General features: G+C 39.8%; 2 protein-coding genes and 1 long non-coding RNA gene across 11 annotated transcripts; 2 read left to right on the forward strand and 1 right to left on the reverse strand.

Moving 5' to 3' along the window:
* Positions 1 to 999: 999 nt before the first annotated feature.
* Positions 1,000 to 23,433, reverse strand: LOC117223985 (uncharacterized). Of its 4 annotated transcripts, none has more exons than XR_013033390.1 (6): positions 17,120 to 17,252; positions 14,939 to 15,294; positions 13,402 to 13,871; positions 9,867 to 12,164; positions 2,500 to 2,620; positions 1,000 to 1,955 (listed from the first exon to the last, which is right to left on the reverse strand). It is a non-coding gene; the product is annotated as an uncharacterized LOC117223985 (long non-coding RNA). The 4 variants fall into 4 exon arrangements; XR_013033392.1 differs by having other exon boundaries at positions 2,485 to 2,620; XR_013033393.1 differs by lacking the exon at positions 1,000 to 1,955 and having other exon boundaries at positions 2,079 to 2,620; positions 9,867 to 10,044; positions 11,744 to 12,164.
* Positions 11,386 to 20,163, forward strand: LOC117223981 (uncharacterized). 4 transcript variants are annotated; one of them, XM_033476618.2, is made up of 15 exons: positions 11,386 to 11,711; positions 11,863 to 12,399; positions 12,491 to 13,265; positions 13,420 to 13,593; positions 13,720 to 13,890; positions 14,953 to 15,264; positions 15,496 to 15,817; positions 15,937 to 16,183; positions 16,276 to 16,459; positions 16,569 to 16,785; positions 16,869 to 17,060; positions 17,143 to 17,390; positions 17,750 to 18,291; positions 18,534 to 18,711; positions 19,471 to 19,577. In XM_033476618.2, exons 1-14 carry the CDS (start codon positions 11,386 to 11,388, stop codon positions 18,703 to 18,705), a joined length of 4,419 nt encoding a protein of 1,472 aa, XP_033332509.1. In that variant the 3' UTR covers positions 18,706 to 18,711; positions 19,471 to 19,577. The 4 variants fall into 4 exon arrangements, with proteins under 4 accessions (XP_033332509.1, XP_033332510.1, XP_076377933.1 ...); XM_033476619.2 differs by having other exon boundaries at positions 17,143 to 17,381; XM_076521818.1 differs by lacking the exons at positions 17,750 to 18,291; positions 18,534 to 18,711 and having other exon boundaries at positions 19,471 to 20,163.
* Positions 20,475 to 22,636, forward strand: LOC117223983 (excitatory amino acid transporter 3). 3 transcript variants are annotated; one of them, XM_076521822.1, is made up of 9 exons: positions 20,475 to 20,783; positions 20,867 to 21,044; positions 21,118 to 21,160; positions 21,230 to 21,266; positions 21,361 to 21,544; positions 21,620 to 21,853; positions 21,922 to 22,113; positions 22,200 to 22,328; positions 22,406 to 22,423. In XM_076521822.1, coding segments are annotated over exons 1-9 (1,236 nt in total). In that variant the 5' UTR covers positions 20,475 to 20,545; the 3' UTR covers positions 22,407 to 22,423. The 3 variants fall into 3 exon arrangements, with proteins under 3 accessions (XP_076377937.1, XP_076377936.1, XP_033332518.1); XM_076521821.1 differs by having other exon boundaries at positions 20,476 to 20,783; positions 22,200 to 22,334; positions 22,406 to 22,636; XM_033476627.2 differs by having other exon boundaries at positions 20,572 to 20,709; positions 22,200 to 22,334; positions 22,406 to 22,636.
* Positions 23,434 to 23,634: the final 201 nt, after the last annotated feature.

Below are 23,634 nucleotides of genomic sequence, written 5' to 3' on the forward strand. Positions count from 1 at the left end.
TGTTTCATTAAAGTTTATAGAAAACCTAATATGTGTCTAGCTGAAATACTTGAAAAATCGCGTTGCTATATCATATTCCAAAGTAGTTGTTATATGTAACAATAGTTACAACATGTATAATTAATATTTAATTATTTCTAATACAATAAAATCTAATAATATCTGTAATATAAATACATATATAATAATACAGAAATAATTTAAAGGGTAGAAAAAGCAATGTATCGGAAGAAGAAACTAGTCACGCCATATTAGAAGTCTCAAATACTGTCCCAGGGTGGCCATATTGAAATTTTAGACGTCTATATCTTGTACATTCATTGGAAGCGTTTGTTTGATTAAATAATGCTCCGATCGGACTTAATGAACACTCTACAAATGATTGTCTTCTTCACAAGCATATGCGGATGCATTCGAGTAGATACGCATAAGACCGAGTGCACACTCAACGTGTTTACACTGGCAATCACTTGGACAGGACCTCTCAAATATTAGCTCAGAGATTGCCATAAATGTACAAGCATTAACCGCAGTCCAAATTGACTTGTCCAAAAGTCGCTGCATAAAATAGCATGTGCGTTTCTTGCAAATAGAAATGTTTTTATACGGTAATCAAACAAAGACAGTTCCGAAGAGAGCCTTTAGAACAACCCACCTGTACAGACTGTCTCAAAAATGCAAACAACTCTTTGGAGAAGGTCACGTTTCCGGTGAGCACAATTGGAAATTAATAATTCTTCAGAATTCAAAAATTCTCATTCAAACATCAAGTTTCTGACAACTAATTTCAATATATATATTCATATGTTTCATTAAGATTTATAGAAAACAACGTATCTAGCTGAAATACCTGAAAAACACACTGCTATATGACGTTTCAAAATAATGTTATATGTAACAACATGTATAATTAATATTTAATTATTTCTAATATAATAAAATCTAATAATAGCTGTAATATAAATATGTAATATGATATAAAAATGATTTATACATATATTTCGATTCTTAATCATTTACTGTATTAGTGGAGTATATATGTGAACATAAAAATAAAATATGTATAAATATACACAATTATACATATCATATAGCTATTGTTACACACACATATAATGGTGTAACTCATACAATAGTCTACATAAAATACAGTTACATATACAATAGTATAACTATGGCATAAGTCACAAGACTCAATTTCATATACATAAAATATAACGAGACATATAAAATATAAATACAAGTCGAACTAGTTTGGATTCAGAATTAAAATGTCTCCGAGTACAAAAGGTTGATGACCCTAAGTGAACGCAGTTATAGTTTTGTCAAGAATGTCCGAGTATTAAATTCCGTGGCAGCATCTTCTATTTGGAACTTTTTCGATCGGTCGTCCGACATCTTCTAATTAGCACCGAGCCAAGTATTTAGCTCCGATAGGATTTTCTTAGCATCCAGCCGGCCCGTTGAAGAAGGTATTATAACATCCGTCCGTGGGGATGTTGGAGGAGCGCGCGACCGGGCATAAATGTTGCAAAAGCCCTGATCCAGCTGCGCGGCTGTTTAAAATTCATACAAAGCGAAGCCAAGGCAGGCTTGACCCACTTGAGGCTGCCAGGTAGAACAGTGGTGTCCCCGTATTTGGACAGCGGCATGTCTAGCCCGCGACGATGCACTCCGTTCATTAAATTCACGGCGGATAGACGACCTCGGGGACTCGGTGCAACCCCAATCTCGTCGGTGTCGTTCCGTTGCCACCGGTATCCCGGCTTATCATCCAACACGAATAAGCTTGTACAGATGTTGCAGATTCGGTCCTGGGATACGTCTTGATCCATCGAGATTGAACGGCTTCCGATCTCGTACAGTGTACAGGAAGCCGGGACCTTCCTATTTCACCGTCCACGACCATTCGCGGCTCCATCGATCGATTTCTCTCTCATTACCAATCCGCCGATCTTTATATAAAATAAAAAGGTTTTACGCTCACAACAAGTAACAATAACCACTTCGAAATTTTTTTCTTCTGTGATTTTAATACTAGGTAAAAATGTAAAATATATATATATATATATATATATATATATATATATATATATATATATTGCCACTTTTATATTGTTTCAATCTTCTTGGTATTTCAAATTGCACTTTTCCAGTTTTGCCATAAATGCATAAAATCTGCGCTCGTTACACTGGCATCGATAATTCACTGTTTAATTAACACTTGGGAATTAACAGAAATTCCAGGAATTTGTTTGAATTCTCAACGACCTCGAATGCTCTTCGAAAAATAAGAATTCCTTCTTAATTCGTCCGAATCTAAAAAGTTTCCAGAATTATACAGAAACATTGTCTCTTTTCACGATAATTAGTGCACCGTTGATTAGACCGCGAAACTTTCTGCGAAATAAAAATCTTCGCACAAAATTGTAAGAAGCGAGAGTTGAATAAGATTGTATCTCGTCTCTTAACAGTTTGAGTTACATCAAAATATCATGCCTGGGTCCTTTCGGTCTTTCCATGTTCTTCCCATTTTTCGTGCCACGTTACTGCTTCGTATTTCACGTGCATGTGCCGTTTGTCCATGGTAGTAGTCGAGTTTCCACGGATCCCACAGGACCTACAAAAATTTGATTCATTCAATACATTGTCCTAAACATCAATTCTTAAGTCTACCTAAAAATTGTGATGTACAGGGTGCCCCATAATTATGTTAACACTTGGAATTGGGTGATTTCTTGGCATTTCGTTAACAACCCGTAAACGAAGCCGCGGATTGCATTTTCGCTAAGGAAAAAATTACTTCAAATGACCCAAGAAATCCTATATATTTTAATAAGCATCCTACAGAAAAAATTGATTTCTCATTCCTGGCGAAATCAAGTTCACAGCGTCCGCATGTTTTCTGGCTTGGAACGTATGTTTGTTTTTCGTACAGCTGATTACAGTCCACACCGTATATCATGCACGTTTCTCAACTTTTTAAAGCGTATTATTCTGCCTCCATCTACTCTAATAAATTTCCATATGCAAAGAAGTCCCTTCTCGGCCGCGTGTTCGCACAGACGCGTCGCAGCGTCGTTATTAAACCAGTCGTTAAAGAGGACAACGCGGGACCTCCCATGATCATGCCGCTTTGCTCAAATTACACGACACCCGTGAATCATCTCTTCATTGTCGCGCGCGTACGTGCCGCATTCAAAATTTATCGTTAACTGTCCGTGGCGGCGGTTTCGCCTTATCGCGTTTGAAACGTCACAACACTGATACCGAATCCTCGTGATCCCCGCGATTCCTAGACCCTCTGCGGCCGCCATTTCGACCAATAAATCTTGACTAGATTGACGATACACTGGCGAACGGACGTCAAACGTCCGCCTGATAACCGCCATTTCGGATCTACGTCCGTGGCTCCCCTTAAAGTGTAAGTTTCAACTGTGAACTGAGGGCCTCTTAACACTTAGCCAACCGAATCGGGAAATCTTCCCGTTTTAAATTGAGTCGCTCGATGACCGAACGAAATTTCCTAATTTAATTTTTAGAAATTAATTTTTACGCTAATCGACATTATGATTTCTTAATTTTATTAAGATTTGCAAGAGGTACGAATGTTGAACAAGTAATTGATGCGAAATAAGTTTGATTTGCAATTTTAATTTAATCGAATAAAATACTTCGATTTTATGAAATTTTTTAGCTTGTCGGAGCGGTCGTGAAAGTGTTAAGAAAACAGCAGATTTTCTCCGTTTGATAACAACAATTTATGTCGTATTTGGGTTTCTACAAGAATAATAGCCGATTCAGAACAAACTTTGAAATGCTACAACTTAGCACAAACTTAAGTTTATTACTCGATTAACATTGAAATCAAAATTATTAGACAAATGCGACAGATTTTATAGACTATGAACGAAATGGATTTTTTATCCCGACCTCTGTAACATAATCTAGACAAAATTCGAATTCATCTGAACCAGAAGTTGCATTGCTGTTATAATCCAAGTATTATTTATTAGTTACAGTAGTAGGTAGTAATAATGGTAGAGTGTGAGTAGTATCGGTTGATAATGTTCAATTAAAAAGCAGTAAATAACCGAGCGAATCGCACCCTCGCGACTATTACATTCTGGCTTTATTGCTCGGAGATCCAGACGATCTCCGTTTTAATTGCGTTTTTTTCGGATATCTATGAGAGTATTCCGCGAGGGTTTCCAACAATTGATCGTCGCACGATGGAAGCGAAAAGAGGGGGACGACTCGAGTGCCTAAAGGTTGATTCACATAAGAAGTACGCTCCACATTCGATAAGAAAATGTCGAGTTTGTCGCTAATAAAATTGTGCATTTGCCGAATATTATGCTACAGATTAATTACTTTAAATCGGAAAACGAAAATTAGAGAGGAATAATAGAACAAAATGTACATTGCCTTTTACACAAATTTGCTTTGAAATATAAAAATATAAATATACACCCCCTTATGATAATATATTATCTAATATACATGTACAATAACAAATAATAATAATGATAACAATAATAATATATCTATAATAATAATAAAATATATCAATAATAATAATATATCAACAGAATATTTGCGACATTGAGGAAAATGTAAAATATAAAAAGCTAAGGATCGATCAAGCGTTTGAATTCTAAAATTCAAAAAATTGTTTAAATTGAAGTTAACCGATCTGGCTTGAAAACAGCTCGCCTGTACAATGAGCAGTGACTCACTGTTTTTAATTTTGAAAATATCTGACGCCTCTGGTCCCATGATCTGTTATCGTGAGGGACCACGCGAGCACGGTGCGGCGCCGCGTCTAATGTGAATCGAGCTTAAGGGAGGACAAACGCACCCCCCGCGTTTTCGCGGAACTCTCACGCCCGACGTGGGACAGATTTACAGCAATTAAAACGCACGGAACCCGAGGAAACCCGTTTACGCGACGCCTGCGATCCTCCGGCGCCGGATTGAAACGGGGGTTCGTTAAAATCGTGCCGGGATTCGAGAACGTGCTCGCATCCGGACGCCTCCCTTGACGATTCTAAGTGACAAAATAGCGGGAACGAACACAGTCCGCTAACTTCCTACTAAATCCTCATTCCCGTGGAATACTGACTATTAACTCTAGGGCAGTTCGACCGAAAACTGCGGCTCGGTAGCCCGACATTGTGCAACCTCTGACCCATATTTCAATCTCATATCTTCCTACTCGATCGAGAACGTCCAGCGCAGCCAACGACACCCTTGCTGATCGTGCAGGAATGATCTTGAACGTAACAGACCGCATTTGAAACAAACTTGTGTGGGTGAATTTTAAGATAATACACAGAGAATAATTGAATAAATTATTGTAAGAAGAAGGACATTCCTATTTGGTTGCTGCGTTTTGCAATTCTTGCAGAACATTTTTATTTTGTCTTCATCGAATCTTAATTGCTAGTGCTGCGGATTTTATACACTCATGATAAAAGTGACTAGATAAAATACCAGCGTGTGAACACGTTAGAAAAAATTAAAAATTCGTGTCACATTATTATAACTATTGTCGGGGGTTTCGCGTCTGATGTGCTCGTGAAATGAGTCCAAGGGTGGCTACATCTTATTTTCGCTTTTATACCTGGGGTGTTCACCACGAATTTTCCCTAATTGGTCAGTGCTGAGCAGCGTGCTGACCAATCAGGTCGCGTCCTTTTTTTACGACTTTTGCGTGACTGCAAATTTTTTAGCACTGTAACGGATTTCCTCCGGGCCTGCTCGACGACACGTAATGCGGCCGGTCGTGGATCGATTGCGGTCAGTCGTGGGCCGTTGGGCCTCGGTCTGCGGGCCCTTCGGAAATCACGGGGTTTATGATACTAGCATTAGCTATTGAGACCGAGAATGAAAGATACTAATGCTTTGTGGGTACTATATGGGTACGCGTTGAGACGGTTTTCTCAAAAATAGCTTTCACTGTTGCTAGTGCCATAAACCTTTTGTTGGGTATCTGTACGGCCATCGTCCACGGTGCCTGCCATATACCGATGGTCGCTACACTATTGAAAGAGGAAATACAGTTTTATTTAACTTATGTCTTCTACCATTGAGTTAGACAATGTTTATTTTGCATAAAGTCTATTTAACCAGTCAGCTGTTTCAGTCTCTTTGAAAAGTGTTACCATAATTCAAAGTTGAGATTTTATTCGAATAACGAGTAGAATTTTGTTCGAAGAATTTGTTGATTTCATTTAAATACGACACTTTTATAAAATACATAATTTAATAAAGAATATCAAAGGGTGTCCCAAAAATGTCTCGCAATTCAGTAATGGATTCCTGAACTAATAACTCGTTAATAACTCGTAAACAAAGCCGCGGATTGCATTTTCGCTAAGGAAAAAGTTTCTTCAAATGACCTCAGGAACCCATTCCCAGATTACGAGACATTTTTGGGTCACCTTGTATATCCCTGTCAGCTGTGTCTGACGAGTATACCGGTCGCGATAAAATGGCAACATCATGTTTCACTGTCAATCTAATTCATTAATCATCGACGTTCATACGTGTCGCTTTAGTTCGGTCAAACAGCAAATACAACAACTTCGTCACCGTTAAAATGCACCGATGCTCGAACTACCCCGATAAGCAAGGCCAAGATATTTCATACACCGTAATTTCCGTGGAAAGACTAACAATTGAAACAAAAATTTCAAGCAGCGTGACACTTCGAGCGGCCGCGAACGAAATTGGTAATTAAATGAAATCGCCAATTAAGTCGGCGAACATTCGCGTTAACAATAACAATCCGAGAAAGTGTTATGCTCCAGCGAGGAGGATACACGTGCATCGAACGATGACATCCCCCCGGCATCATTCATCGAACCTTTCAGTTTCTCCGCGACGAGGCCGTGTAATTAGGTGATCCGGCACCAGAACAACGGCATGATTATGCGCTGGAAATCGGTGAATAGGAGGAGTTCGCGCTCTCGTACGCAATTCATAATTATCGCGGCGCGCCCGTTCTTTTCCTCGGCGAGCCGTGTCCGCTCGGCCGACGCCGGGCCGGGGGAGGAAATTAACTAGACGCGCGCGTAATTAAAGCAATTTGTCAGGGGACACCCCCGATGATGCAAATTACGAGCGACGTTTCCGAGATGATTGTCGCGACGCTGCTTGTTACGGCCAGGCGGTGCGGGATTGTTGTTTTCATGGAATTGTTGATGGTTACTTCGCGCGGCAGTGTCGCCGGTTTAATGATCGAACGGGGTGATTATCGGGAAACAAATGCGCGGCACGGAAAGTTCATGGAATTCAGCGATTCCCGTTGCATTAGCTGGAACTGGACACTTTTACGTCTCCACCCCACCGAATTGACCTGAAATTATTTTTCTCGGCCTTGTTGATTCCAATTTTATAGTTTTCGCAAATAAACGATCGTCGTTTGTTCGGTAAATATTGTAGGAATTATTAAATACTGCCAGCCATTATCAGATATCGTAAGAAATATTAAATATTCTAGAAATTATTAGATATTGTATTTGTTATTATTTTATTATAGTATTTATTATAGTGTTATATTAAAGATTATACTTATTATATTAATTGGTAAATATTAACTTTTGTGAAGCGAATGTAACAAACACAAACGTACGATATTCGTTGACTCTGTCTAAACTCTGTTGATCCTAGCAACTAAGTAATTGCCGATTTGTTCAATGAAATAACAAATTTTTTGTTACTTGGAATGAAGTTTAATCTGTAATGTATTTTCCATTTTGTTCGATGACCTTTTGCCATCTCTCTGACAACTTGAAAATTCCACGCTCGTAGAAAGTCTGATCCTTTTCGGCCAAAAACTGAGTTAAGTGAGATTTTACAGCGTCATCATCGTTAAAAGTTTTACCACGAAGGGAGTTGTCCAGGGATCGAAATAAATGGTAATCCGATGGCGCGAGATCAGGGCTATATGGTGGGTGTGACATCAATTCCCAACCAATATCCATCAATTTTTGGAAAATGACACATTTACGATTGACCAATTCTGGTCGCTTTTCCTTGACCGCTGCATTCAATTTGTCCAGTTGCTAACATTCACGGATAATAAAAAATAACATAATAATAATAATTTTATAATATAACATTTACGGATATCATAAAAATGTGAGTGAGAGACATCTATAACTGAAATCGGCAATTACTTAGTTGTCAACCCAATAGTACGAAGATATCAGAATCCGTCGAAGGGAAAACGTAGAAAGCCATTTATGTTTTAACGTGAAACCGGGCAGTAAAATTGATCGGCGTGCAATGCCTTAATAAAAGCGCGAAGATCCAATTTATTTCGATCTTGTGCACTTATTATTGCGCCGGTTGCTCCAATAATTATAAAATGAGAAACCGCTTATTCGATCGCGAAAGTTTCATCGCTAAGTATCAGCCGGCTGTTTCAAGTAGAATAAAATTGAAAAACGAAACTGCTCCAAAAGATAAAGGGAAACTTACGCCGCGTTCGACGGCAGAAACAACGTTTCACCTGAGCAACAAACGCGTCCCACTTCCGCGGATTCTGCAATATGAGAATTTGTAGGAAACGATGTCGTGTGATCGCGGTGGAACGTGCCGGTCATCAAGATGTTAATGGGGGGACATAAATTTCGATTGATTTCCCGCGTCCGCGAATAAACCTCCGGGAGATCTGAACGCGCCAATATATACCGGCAGTCGCGAACACGGTGAAATATGATTTGAGGAGTTGCGAGAACGTCTCGGATCCGATCTGGAGGAAATCGCTTCGGGACATCTGTGTTTAGGTATGTCCGGCCGCGACGGTTCGGCAATTCGTACGCGCAGGCATAACGGACGACGTTCCAGTTGCATAAATCAACGACAATAGCGCGAACGTAATCGTTTCGCGGCGGAATGAATAACCGCGTCGATGCTTGCGTCCTCGTTTTCGATCCTCGCCTGTGCAGCGTTAAGAACCAGCCAACAATGAGAATTCCTTTCGACTACATTTCGTTCGAATATACGGTCTTCGCAGCATCCTGATTACTACACTGCGGACTCAATGTTGTAGCAACATAATTTATTCGTTTGGCCGAGTGGAGGCGGAATAGAGACAAATTGTAAGACATCTGGTAAGTGGACTGCGGATCTTATGGATTTGTGACGAAAACTTTGTAGGTCTGTGACGAAAGAGAAAACATTGAAAGCATATTAATATTTTATTAATATTAATATTAATATTAATATTAATTAATTAATATTAATTATTAATATTAATATTAATATTAATTAATTAATATTAATTATTAATATTAATATTAATATTAATTAATTAATATTAATTATTAATATTAATATTTTCGACTAGTTGAAACGTGTAAACAACGAAATTGACGTCCATGTAGCTCCTGGATCTTGTAATTAGTGCAGACAATTTTTATTTTTCACAAAAAATTCGCAGTCCACCGGTCTACAAATCGAGAATTTGGCCACGCAGCTGCGAGATTGTAATTAATTGAATCTCGATCGTCACTGGCAAACGACAACGTGTTAACACAACGCTTCCTCGAAAGCAAAGACTGACCTAATAAAGATGAAAGTAACCGAAACTTTTGGACCTGTTCTGATTAATTCTGAAGAAAGTCGTATCATCGCCAGTTCAAACCAACCGTGTCTTTTAACGTCTCTTTAATGCCTTTAAAATGAATATCAAGTGCGTCGATGGTAGCGAAACATTCGCCGACGTAAACGCGAGAAAATCGAATGGGAGAAACTTGTTTGTTCGGTGCTTCGCGACGACAAACGTGGATGCGCGTTTCCACTTTCCCGCGCAATTGCTGGCATTCAAGATTTGCACAGAGAAAATTACTCACCGTGCGTAAACAACGTTAATAATTAGAAAAGTCCGCCACCGGGATCCGTGCGTATTTCCTTCTCATTAGTGGAACTAGTTTGTCATTAACCCGTCCTCGGTTCTCGCTCGTCTGCAGTCCTTCTACTAATTCCATCTTCCCCGCCTCCCTCTCTCTCCCCTCTCTATCTCTCTTTCTCCTGCGGACAGACAATTATTACGGCCATTTAATGCGAATGTTAGATCGTCGGCTACGTCGCGAGAAGCTCCGCTGCGGAATTCGAGATTTCCATCAGGCGCGACAGAATTTCACTTTCGTCCCGCGAAGAATTCGTATTAAACGGTTCGCTTTCGGACGAGGACACCGAACCCCGTTGAATCGTAAATAACACCGGGAACCATCGCGCGAATGGAAAACCAACATCGCAAGTTTATCATAACAGTTCGCTTTTGCTTTGAGATAATAAAACTAAGTTCGCAGTCTGCGCGGATCTTTTACGCATAGGTTCTTTCACCGGAGTCGGGGGGAAAGCTTGTTCCTTCGGCTATCACATTCCGCATTGTAAGAATGCTCTGTGTACTTGTAAGTTTCTACCGTTCACTAATTGCTGTCGTAATTGGTAATGCTTCTATGTAATTTCGGACAATATATACAGAGCTATAAACAAACTTTAAAACGTAGTATTACAACAATCGTTCCTTTCTCTTAATTATTTCATGTTAAGGAAGACTGCAAATTCATCGTTGGCTTCCACAAGTTTATGCCAACGACGCGTCGCTTCGTTCGTACAACTTCTTTCGGGTGAAACTTGCTCGAGTAACCAATATTATCTGGCGCACTTACAATGCAAATCCTTGCCGAGGGAACTAACGGAGGTTCGTTTAATTACGTTAGGTAGACCGGTTCTCTCTTAATTCCGGATTCGAGGTGTCTCCTCGAAGGGGGTGTACCAATCAAGGTGTCCCCCGTGTAATAGAAATGAAAAGGTCTCGCGACGTCCCGCAGGGTCTAATAAAACCGTTATTGTTTCCGATGTTCCAGGTAGAATGCAGCGATACGAAACGCGGTGCTGGTCCGCGGCGAGGCGATGAGAAGGCTGAATGGAGGCCGAGGAAGCCTCAGAGCCCCCGGGGGCTCCGACCAACGTCTCCTCGTCAGAGTATACGGACATCGAGCATAGTTGCGGCACGTCGCGGCTGATCTAGACTCGGCTGGGTCGCTATTCCTCCGCCCGGCTTCGAAAATCCTGGTGTCGATCCGGTGAGCACACACGTATCCGAACAGAGAGCCTGAAGGCCGACCGCCTAGAATACCAATCTCGGCATAGAGGATCGTCTACCAACGGCCTGATCACTTCTTTCCTCCGGACGGCACGACCTACTTCGACGCAAACTATCGAGAACTTTGATATGACACCGGCGATCTCCCCGGAGATCGAGATGTACAGAACCTTGACGAGCAACGAAGAGTAATATCGCCAGTTACTAGTATTCAGTTTATCGGTTAAGTGTTAAAAACGAGGGAGTCAAAGAGCCCGAGAATGGCGGCGCCGGTGATCGAGAAGAAACGGTTCTTCTGCCGCGAATGGGCGTTCGTCAAGCTGTCCCATTGCCTGGAGCAGAGGCCAGCCTCGAAGACCTGCGGCGCCTTGATCGTTGGTGGACCGGGAAGCGGGAAGACCGCGCTCTGCGCCGAGCTAGCCTGGCCGTCCACCAGCGCGAACGCTAGGCACCAGAGGTCCTTGAACAGGAGACTACTCGCCAGGCACTTCTGCCAGGCCAGGAGCGAGGCTTCCTTGTCGCCGGCGCAGTTCGTCAGATCTCTGGTTGCTCAGCTCCTGCAGGCTAGCTCGGATGGGATTCACAGGTTGGTGGCCAATGTTCGACTTCCTACCGAACCTGAGTCCTCGTCTTTCGCATCCGATTGTCCTCAAATCCTGTCTTGTCCTTCAAACTAGTCAGATTCGATGAAGATCGCGCGAAAGGATGTTCGTTGAGTTCGGTCTTGTTCTTCGCAGAGCGTCGCCAAATTCGCCGACACCCGGTAGTACCGCAACGACGACCACCAACGCCTCCACGATCCCGTTAACTTCCAGGGAAGCGGTGGCGGAAGCCTACGCCGAGAAACTCCGAACGGACCCAGAGATACAGGCAGCTCTGCAGCCGGACGTCCTCGACAGAGATCCCGATGACGCGTTGAAGAAGGCGCTCCTGTTCCCTCTGTTGGAGGTCGAGCCACCGAAGAGCTGTCTGTTCTTGTTGGTCGACTCCATCGACGAGGGACAGACCCTGAATCCTCCGCAGACCGGCACCAGAGACTCTAGGAGGGAGAATGAGAACGTTAGTAGGACAATTGCTGAACTGTTGGCCAACCACCACCACCTCTTCCCACAATGGTTGCTGCTGGTTTGTACTGCTCGACGTCAGAGTAAAACGATCTCGAGGATGTTCACTGGATTCCGTAAGATCTCGTTGGACGATCTGAGGAAGTCTCACGTGGTCCGAGACGTTCAGCAGTACATTCTTGCACGATTGGATCAAGAAGATGCGCTCAGGTAAATGAGGATTTTATTTTTCTGCGCGATATTCCGTAGTGTCGCGTATTGTAGCTTGAAGAACCAATGGTGTTTCCGTTCGTTCGTATAGGCAGCACATCTCGTGCGACACGGCCGAGATGTTGAACCAGTTGCACATCAAGAGCAACGGCTGTTTCCTGTACCTGGAGAAGGTTCTCGACGGCGTGGCTGAGAACTTCATCGTCCTCCGAGAAGTCCGCGAGATACCAGGCACTCTGAACGGTCTCTACCTCTGGTTGTGCCAAAGACTGTTCAGCAGGAAGCAATTCGCCAAAGTCCAACCGCTGCTGAACGTGATTCTTGCTGCCAAACTGCCTATCACCCAGGAGATCCTCTACAAGTGCGTGAAAACCGCCTGCACAGGCATCACCATCGAAGACTTCAACCGACGCCTGCACCTCTTACGAAGAGTGATCTCGGTGTCCCGTGCTGGTGCGCTGATGCTCTTCCATCACAGTTTCGCAGAGTGGCTATTAGACGTCAAGCACTGTACCCAGAAGTATCTCTGTTCCGCCATCGAGGGCCACGCGATGTTGGCTGCTTACTACACCCTCCGCGGGCCAGACCTAAACCCTGATGAGATCTGCGTGCTGGGACAGCATCTTCAACGATCCATCACCAACGTAGCCACCACGAACTGCAATTCGGACGTTCATACTCTTCAGGTACTCTGGATGATTGGCAGTGGAGCACCGATCGAAGAATGCTACCTAGACAGCTCCGAGTGTATCCTCTGGCCCAGGCAAGAAGTTAAGCTGTTGAGATTGCTTATCGACGCCGGGGCTAAGCCGTCTGAGAAGGTTGTGGAAGACGATACCAACAAGGATGCTGTTTCTTCTAGTCAGGTATACGATCGTCGCTCTTTTTATATTTATCGTAATCGTTCTCTCTTACAGACCGTAAGTACCTTTTTTAATCCTTCGTTAATCTTTGCTTGTTTAGCGATTTGTACGAAGTGTAATTAAGTAGAACAATGATTACCTTGTCGTGTTGTAAAAGGTCTCGCAAGATGTTAGCCCGATGGACGAATCTCCCAGCGAACCGTTAACAGAACTACTTGGCGAGAGCGGGGACATCAATCAAACAGACTCTTGCGGGCGAACAGTGCTGCACACACTCGCTGCAGATGGCAATGCGTCTTTGTTGGAGTTGGCTTTAACAACCTGCCCACAGGTGAATTACCATTTACCAACGTAATAAACTCTTCTGTCAAGAACATTGAAATGAAATTAGACCAGAACCAATAATCGAGCGTAACTCCAGCCACCGTAACGCGTTAAGAATTTCTCACGCTTTCAGGCAAAACTGGAAGCTACGGACCGTCACGGGCAGACACCGTTGAACTTAGCTGCCAGACACGGCTACGCAGATGTGGTTCGTGTGCTTCTGGCTGCCGGTGCGTGTGCGGATCATGCAGACTGTGATGGTTGGACCGCCCTCAGAGCCGCAGCCTGGGGAGGCCACACTCAGGTAATTCATGTTATTAAGTAGATAACGCACTTTGTAAAAACGAAGATACATAGTCTATCGTGTGTACTAATTGAACTTTGGAATTGCCAGTGTTCATTAATTACTAAATTGATACTGTAGTAGATATTAGGGTGTCCCATAAGTTCTTTCCTTTTTTCTGCTGCGAAATGATTACACGATATTCGTTGTTTAAGGTTGATTTATCGAGTTATATATGAACCGTCCTGCTCTATTACCTTCTTCCATCTTTCGGGAAGCCTCACTATGCCGTCTTCTCAAGATTGTTAAGGCTTATTTGCAAAATATTGATCAAGGTGCGTGTTTATTTCGCTTACGAATTTAAACCGTTTTTCACGGAGAGAATCTTTTAACGAGAAGAACAAGTAATAATCGGATGGAGCAATATCTTGGGAGTACGGAGGATGAGGTGGAACGTCTCAATCAAACTGCAATCATTTTTGTCTTACGACCAACGCAACACGCGGTTTTGCGTTGTCGTGATGAAAATTTGACGGTGTGGATCTTCGAATCGATTCACATATCCCATCTTGATTAAGTGCTTATCTATCGTTATCCTGGGTACGTTAGTGGCATCCGCTATCTCGCGCACACTATATCGCGGATTTTCAGCGAGCATATCTTTGATAAGGTCCGCGTCCGTCGTTGTTGTACGGCCGCTGCGGTCTTCATCTTTCAAATCATAATTGCCAGCTCTAAATCTCTCAAACCAATTGCGAACTGTCCTAATAGTCGTAGAACCATCACCGTAAACGGTACAAATCTCGTTTGCAGTGTTATTTTCCCTATCACTTTTTTTAAAGCAATGAAGCATAACATGCCGCAAATGCTTCTTTTGGCTATCCATATTGAACAGCGTAGGAAAAAGCTTATAAGGAACTTTGTCACCAACGAAACGTACTCTAAAAAAGTAAACAGTTAGAGTCATTCATAGTGCGGCGCGGAAAGAACTTATGGGACACCCTAATACTATGTAATAGATACCAGATAAATACTGTATCATAATTGGAAATATAACAAAAAAACGTACATAATCACGTGTAGGTGGTCGAAATGCTGTTGGAGCATGGTGCGATAGTGGATTGCGCTGACTGGGATCAACGAACGGCGCTGAGAGCAGCTGCGTGGGGTGGCCACGAAGACATCGTTAAAGCACTTCTGCAGCACGGCGCCGACGTCAACAGAACGGATGACGAAGGCAGAACCGCTTTAATTGCTGCTGCCTACATGGGTCACAGTGAGATAGTCGAACACCTTCTAGACTTTGGTGCAGAGATCGATCATGCTGATAGCGACGGTAGAACAGCCCTCAGTGTCGCTGCTTTGTGTGTCCCTTCCAATCATGGCTATGCAAAGGTTCGTTTGCTTCTTCTTTTCGAAGTGCACCTAAGAACAATAATAAACGATGCTATACGATTTACTATTATTTGACGGCATGAACGAGGTTTGTTTTAACTATTAATATCTGCTATAATCTCGTAGACCTATTGATAGTCAGAACACTGATAGTCAGAACACAGTTATCAAAGTATAAATCGCAGAAATGTTTCTGATATCTCAATGAATCATCGTTATCTTGTAACACAGGTGGTCACTATATTATTGGAAAGGGGAGCTGCAGTTGACCATCAAGACAAAGATGGCATGACTCCGTTGCTGGTAGCAGCATTCGAAGGCCACAGAGATGTCTGTGAACTGCTCTTGGAATATGAGGCAGACGTGGATCATTGCGACGCTACTGGGCGTACACCTCTGTGGGCAGCAGCCAGTATGGGTCACGGATCGGTTGTTGCCCTTTTGTTATTCTGGGGATGTTACGTTGACAGCATTGATAACGAGGGCAGGACCGTCCTCAGTGTGGCTGCTGCCCAGGGTGGCACTGATGTGGTGAAGCAATTGCTGGACAGAGGTACAGATCCCTGCTTCAAGATCATATCTTCTGTTTGCTCGTTGATGCCAGGGAAATTATGAATCGAATGTTGTAACTGGAAGAAAAGAGAGTATAATGAATAAACCGTGATGTTCTAGGCTTAGACGAACAACACAGGGACAATTCAGGCTGGACACCTCTGCACTATGCGGCCTTCGAAGGTCACATTGATGTCTGCGAAGCATTGCTGGAGGCTGGCGCCAAAATTGACGAAACTGACAATGATGGCAAGGGGGCCTTGATGCTTGCAGCGCAGGAGGGACACTATACTCTCGTTGAGAGATTGTTAGAACAACATGGCGCACCGATCGATCAACACGCTCATGATGGAAAAACTGCTCTAAGGTGCTCCTCTAAGTCTTAGCTTTCAGAGAATTCAAATGTTCTCCTACCGTTCATTTTATAAACTCTTCTTTTATCAATAAAACTGAATACAGACTTGCAGCTCTGGAAGGACATTATGACACTGTCAGGGTAGTATTAGCCCACAATGCCGATGTTAACGCGAAAGACGCTGATGGCAGAAGTACTCTCTACATCCTCGCCTTGGAAAACAGACTAGCAATGGCACGATTTTTACTAGAACACGCGCGCGCCGATGTAGAAAGTAGAGATTCAGAAGTGAGTGGCTACGAATTTTGATTCTAATACTAGTTTTCCTTTCCTTTTTCCTTCCCTATGTTTAAATGCATCATGGAACCAAATCAATAAATGCATTATAACTTTGTAGGGCAGAACACCTCTGCATGTGAGTGCTTGGCAAGGACATGTTGAGATGGTAGCTCTACTGTTAACAGAAGGTGCTGCCAATGTAAATGCCTGCGACAACGAGAACCGAACTCCTCTTCATTCTGCCGCCTGGCAAGGACATGCTGCCATTGTCAGACTACTTTTAGAGCACGGGGCTACTCCCGACCATACTTGCAATCAAGGTGCAACGGCTCTAGGTAAAATGCGGTTACTTTCGTTTAAAAGCATCGCATACTAGAAGTTAATGAAACTATTATTTCTGTTCATGAATTTAAATTAGGTATAGCTGCACAGGAAGGCCATGAACACTGTGTACGAGCACTCTTAAACCATGGTGCTGATCCCAGTCATTCCGATCATTGTGGCCGAAATGCAATTAAAGTAGCTGCTAAGAGTGGACACGACACGGTAGTGAGGCTTCTTGAAGAACACTCTGCTAATCAACGAATTCTCAGGCCTGGTATTAACGGAGGTAGAGATTCGATTTGCCTGAAAATAATGGATACGTTATTGTGTTAAAATCCCGCACACCTTTTAAATTTCTCCTGATGCAGGTGGAAGTAGTAGTGCGACTTCGGTTACCTCCAATTCAACAGCAGAAACAAAACCATCGTCAGCGATTCTGAATCCTCTCTCTACGCAGTACAGTCCTGCAGAATCGCCAGATTCAACGAAGAGAAGAAGCTGCGTCTCCCTGGGCAATAACTCTAGCAACAGTAAATCGAGCAGCAACTTAACAGGCAGCACGAAGAGCGATCAAGGGAAATTCAACCAAAACTCAATGGTGAATCAGGTAATAAAAGTAGGTAAACCAAACGTTTCTAATGCTTTTACCATTAACTCATAACTGCACTTGAAGAATTCTCAAGTTCCGATACCACTTCCAATCAGCTCATCCATCACACGTTTCATTAACCGCTGCATGCTTTGTTCATTCTATTTCATGCACTCGTGTACAGATCGTTTCTTATCCTTACCATGAAAAAATTTGTTTCACTTTGGTAACAACACATTCGCTCGCACCTCATACACACTTTAAGCCACTCTCAACAAACGAGAACCTTGTTCACATATGCTTCGTAGAAATCAACTCGATCTATACACGCTATGATCACAGATTACACGAAAGACCAGACCGTTATCTGACTCCTATAATTTTAGACACCATTATCTTTCACGCAACAACTACAACAATGCTCGAGAGGAGCGAAAAGCAGACCGCTCAGCAAACTTTTGTCGCCCTTGAAAAGTGAACCACAGAGCCCGATTTATGCGTCGCCACCTCATTCGCCATTAAGCGATAGCCTGATACCCTACTCGCCTACGAACACCACCAGTCCGCCGAGTGCCCAAACAGCAGCGAACGTGATACAAAACCAATTGGGGGTTTCCCTGATAACCGGGAACCAGAACATACCGTACAAGGCGCAACTGTCCGGTTACAATCATACACCAGCTATCTACGAGCCGATCAACATAAAAACCGAGATCATCGATAAGAATGATGTTAGCAAACCATTCGAGTTGACGAACGAAATGTTAGGCTTAAATGTTAGCAAAGAGAAGAAGAATGGACTGGACGAGAAGAGGAACTCGGCTGATACTCATTTCACTAGAGACACACATATGAGGATAATCCTGGGGAACAGTGGAGCTGGTGTTGGCAGGAGTGTAAAACACACTTCTGACCATACGCCTGCCAGGTAATCTTTTATCTTATAATTTATTATATTTAAATATTTTATGTGAAATATATTGCAAATCTATTTAGGAACACTTCGTGATAGTTGTTCAATCCTGTTACTTGCATGTTACAGACACAAAGTAATTGAAGTTTGGACAGTTATTATGATCATGCAGTTACTAATTTTATGAATGTAATTGAGTATAACGTAAGATTTTTTAGTTGAAAATAACAAGTCAAAATAACAATTTTTCATTTCAGTGCAAGTAACGCAAAACCAAAGCGCAATGGTTTGGTATCCAACCCAGCCATGAGACTAGTAGCAGGTGTTAGAAATGGAATTGAGAATGCAACTAATAGGAATAAACCCATTACGACGCGAGTAAATGGATTTCAGTGGAAAGCAGAGGCACGAAAGGAAACACCTTTGTAGGGAAAGGTATTGAATCAGTTTTATTTTTAAGGTTCGCAGGAAACATCTTTTGATCATGAAACCAATGTGTCTTTACCTTGAACAAATGTAAAAAAAAAAAACAGAATAAATCATAGAAGCCTTAAGAAACTGTCATTGTATAAACAAATAGAACAATATATCTGTTGTATCTCTTACAATGCACCATATTATTTCATTATGCTTCATGAATATATACAGTTTCCATTGAATTGTACACTTAGAATTAGATTCTAAATATTTTTATTCCTTTTGTTTCGTTTGATTTGTTTGTCAATTTTCATTTAAAGATTGTTGTATGAGTTCTTAGGTTTCCTTTTTGTTTTGAAAGTTTAGTTGTAGTCTCGTGAAATGATATTACAATATCCGAATGATTACACAATTTATAAAAAAATAGATGTAGACAATCCTTATGCACTGTAATCGCAGTGTCCAATTTTGGAAGTGGTATCAGTAGATTATTTGTATTCCTTTTTACTAAATCATGACATTTTTGCATGGTCAAGAATAACTATGTATAACATTAGATTTTGCAATACAGTTCTACGCTTAGCAACAGTGAGTTTTGAAAGTTTTAATTTTCTAATATTTTCAGAATAACTGGTCTCACTAATCTATGTTTAAGTGTGTCTGTGTTGTGTCAAGTTTATGCAAATCAATAATTAATCGTTAAATGTAAGAATGTTTAATCGCGGCTGATTTCATCAGGGCAAATATCTAATCGCAATCTTAATTTCTGTGATATAGGTTGTGTTAACAGAAACACCTCAGCAGGACACTGGAATCCGTTACTGTGGCTGGCGAATCGTAATTACCAAAAAGCGAAAGTCAATAAACAAATTTTTCTCTTTTTATTTGAGCAAAATCAAATTACCTCACCTGAAAAAGTGAAGCACAAGAGAGAAAGGTCTATAAAGAACCCTGATTACAGAGGAAATTGAGTAATATACGGAATAAAAAACCAAATATTAAACAACATAGGAAAATATGTAGATTTAGATATGTAAACTTACGAAACATACTTTGTATAAATGTAACGTTAATAAATTTCTTTACTGATCTCACTAATAAACTTCATATAAACGACAGTGAACTAATTATTGGAACTTTAAGGATTAATAGTAATCATTTTACTGGAGATAATAGATTATTTGAGATTCTTTTTCTTCAGAAGACTGGATGCAGACGAAATGCATAATGTGATGTTTTAACGATTAACTTGGAAGACGATACAGAATTGTAAAGATATGTATAAATTATATTAAATGATTAAAGATATATAGCATGGTAATGTGCGAACTCAGTTACAAATACGTAAGATTATGGCCTGAAAATTTAAAGAAAAAAACGTGTGTAAATACACATCTTTCATGTATTGTGCACGACCATATTTATTATATTGTAATAGGTGCAAAATAAATAAAAGACAAAATATCAACACTTATCGTTTGTTTATTTGTTTACTATTACTACTATTACTAGATCCAGTCAAGTTAGTGACTACATCTACAATGTTATAAAAGAGTGTAAGTATATTCTCTGTAATAAGATATCTTACCGAAGGCAATATCCTGCATTTTTAAGAAATGGAATACTGGAATAAATACTTCACATTACAGTGAATACATATTAGATCATAGACTATCAGTTAGGAATAAACAAAAGATAAGAATTCTTATCGTTTGTAGGTATAAGATACTATAAGATCTTATATAATTAATACCCGTATAAAAGGAAATGGAACTTGATTTTCTTAGCATAAAATGAAAATCTGTGGTACATTATACACATTAAATTTTATTCCTGTGACTTAAGAATAAATATGAAGGTGACAAAGATTCTGTTAAAGCAAAAAATAATATTAAAGACAATCCTTGGTGTGTGTGCTGGTATTATATTAGGTAGTATCCTTAAAAGTTTTACAGCTCAACCATGGTCAGAACGCAGCATTATGTATCTGAAGTTCCCTGGAGAACTATTTATGAGGTTGGTTAATTGTTTAATATTGCCTCTTCTAATATCTACTATTGTGAGTGCTACTTGTAATTTAAATAAGTCAGGTAAACACAAAATAAATCAAATAAATAGTATATAACTTGTTTAAAAGAAGATATAATATTTACTATATAATTTGAATTTATAGGTAAAATTGGATTAATGGTGTTGTACTATTACACAACGACAACAATACTTGGAATAACATTGAGTGTAATACTTGTTCAAACAATAAAGCCTGGAGAAATACTCAAAAATCAAAATATTGTGTCAGAAAATTCAACCCAACATTTCATGACAGTTGATACAATTTTAGATCTATTTCGGTACTTTATTTATAAATTGAATACAGATAAATTATTTTATATTTTTATCTAATTCTGTTTTATTGTATCACAGTAATTTGATCCCAGATAACTTAGTCAATGCATGTTTGAATCAGGTAATAGAATCGTTTATTCTGAATAATTGTTACTATTGAAATGTAACACTGATAAGTATATTGTTTTAGTATCAAACTGTGTTAGAAATACCAGAAAATAAGTCCGGTATGTTTGAGTAATAATAGAGGAAATTCCATCTTAAATATAGTGAAATAATTTTTAAAATATCTAAGTGTTTCAATATTGTTTCTTCTTGCAGTACCATTAGCTGAATGGCAAATAGATCATAGAAATGCGCCAGGAACAAATGTCTTAGGCTTAGTTTTTTTTAGTATAATGTTGGGTCTAGCCATTGGAAAAACAGATGAAAAAGGTGAACCTTTAAAACATTTTTTCCATTCGTTATCAGAAGCAATGATAAAGATCATGAATTGGGCAATAATGTAAATATAATTATTATTAATATATTATAAAGAGAAAACATGATTATTGTATAAGGGAATATTTACTTTATTTAGGATAGTGCCAGTAAGTGTATTGTTTCTTATCTCTGCAAAAATTCTCGAAGTAAATGATTTTGGCAGTATAATACAACGATTAGGTGTTTATATGCTAACTGTATTTAGTGGTCTGATTATACAAGGCTTTATATTAATCCCCTGTGTGTATTTTATGTGCACACGACAATCTCCATACAAAATTGTATCTAAACTTGGACCAGCATTTGCTACTGCATTTGGAACATCATCGAGGTAATTAATTGATATATAAAATTATTTTTATTTAGAAAAATTATGAATTACTAAAAATTAAAGTTTAGTACAGCTACAGTTCCTATAACAATTGCATGCTTGGAAAGCATTGGAATACCTTCTAAAATAACTAAATTTATTGTTCCAATTGGTGCTACAATAAACATGGATGGCATAGCATTATACGAAAATATTGGTGCAATTTTCATAATTCAATTGCACGGATTACAATATTCACTATTCAGAATCATAATAATAAGGTATGTATTGTTACAAATATTGCCAAAAACATTTATAAGCACAACATGATTATTCTTATATGATTCTATTTGAGTAATAATTTTAGTATTACATGCACTGTGTCATGTATCGGTGCTGCTGGTCTACCTAGTGGTGGCTATGTAATGTTGATAATGGTACTCAATTCTGTGGGGGTTCCAGCAGAAGATGTTTCATTAATAATTGCAGTAGATTGGTTCGTGTAAGCATCTGTCGACATATATAATAATGTAACACTTAATTTAAGTATTCAACTGAAATATTACATTGCAGAGATCGTATAAGAACCACCATTAATATTATAGCCGATGCTTTGGGAGCTGGCATAATAAATCATTACTATAATCTAAGTAAAGAACCCTCTGTACCAGAAGAATTAGAATTATGTAACTCGAATTAATATTGTACAGTAATGTATGCATAAAACAGAAATAGGACATTATTTATACTATAATAGGATATTGCTATTAAAAAGGCTTACATTAAATGGTTTTTGTTCGCATAGTTCTCTTTGTTTTTAAATCCTTTGGTTTAAGTTTACCTTTACACTATAATGACACTATAAATGGCGCGAATATTTTCAAAAAACAATTCCAATGTTAGAAAAAACAGTCTGACCAATTACTGATATCAGTTAAAATTTGAAACGGAGCAGGGCTGACCAAAAGGAAGACTTCTCATTGGTTCATTTTGTATTATACAGGCTAACCAACTTGAAGTAAAACAAACACAAAATTTTGTTTTATACGGGTTGTTCAAGTTGAAATAAACAAAGAAACAAAATTTAAAAATCAATCACTACATATGTAAATAATCGAATAAATTGCTCTAATAACGAATATTTTGACGTATGCATTTTATTTCATTTTAATCACTCCAATGATAACAAAAGTAAACTAAAGCATTACTAGAACAGAACTGAACATTTTAATGCTACATAGTTACAACATAAAATGCAAAAAAACAAGTTTTATAATGTTTACAATAATCAGTTTCAAAAGAATTTTCAACATACCATTGCGTATCTGCTATCAACGTGATCAACGATACAAACCTATAATTTTCATATCCTCAAATCGTGTGGTCTTGACATTCCACAGATGTATAACCAACGGTATCTAGTTCTTGAGTTAATATTTTTATCTATTGTTTAGGTTAGTAGATAAAAGAGATGAAAGTAGTTGCACACGAAAAGTTGGAAATGTTAACAAGCTCGATAATATTTGAAATATATGCAATTTCATAAATTGTTATTACACGTTTACCACAACTCGTATATCTACGTTGCATAAGATGTCACTTGCGATGTCTGATTCAAATAGTTTTGAAACTGTGTTCATGAGGTACAAATCAGTGACGCATGCGCGCTGACAATTAATTCTCGAAAAACGTCCGAGTTTCACCTCTGTAAGAATGCTCTGTATTAATGCCGATAAACTAACAAGCGCACCTAACCTAACGAACTGCTGCCAGCGACTCCTGTAATATTTTCTAGAAACTTT

Source organism: Megalopta genalis, chromosome 5, assembly GCF_051020955.1.
Source record: "Megalopta genalis isolate 19385.01 chromosome 5, iyMegGena1_principal, whole genome shotgun sequence".
Taxonomy (NCBI): domain Eukaryota; kingdom Metazoa; phylum Arthropoda; class Insecta; order Hymenoptera; family Halictidae; genus Megalopta; species Megalopta genalis.

What these genes read in the sequence shown, in the direction of transcription:
- LOC117223981 (XM_033476618.2), top strand. Translation starts at nt 11,386, where the DNA reads ATGGCGGCGCCGGTGATCGAGAAGAAACGGTTCTTCTGCCGCGAATGG. An exon ending in GATCAAGAAGATGCGCTCAG is followed by an intron (nt 12,400 to 12,490) that starts GTAAATGAGGAT and finishes TCGTTCGTATAG; the next exon opens with GCAGCACATCTCGTGCGACA. An exon ending in TCAAGGTGCAACGGCTCTAG is followed by an intron (nt 16,786 to 16,868) that starts GTAAAATGCGGT and finishes AATTTAAATTAG; the next exon opens with GTATAGCTGCACAGGAAGGC.
- LOC117223983 (XM_076521821.1), top strand. Translation starts at nt 20,546, where the DNA reads ATGAAGGTGACAAAGATTCTGTTAAAGCAAAAAATAATATTAAAGACA. An exon ending in TTGTAATTTAAATAAGTCAG is followed by an intron (nt 20,784 to 20,866) that starts GTAAACACAAAA and finishes TTGAATTTATAG; the next exon opens with GTAAAATTGGATTAATGGTG. An exon ending in ACAATTTTAGATCTATTTCG is followed by an intron (nt 21,045 to 21,117) that starts GTACTTTATTTA and finishes ATTGTATCACAG; the next exon opens with TAATTTGATCCCAGATAACT.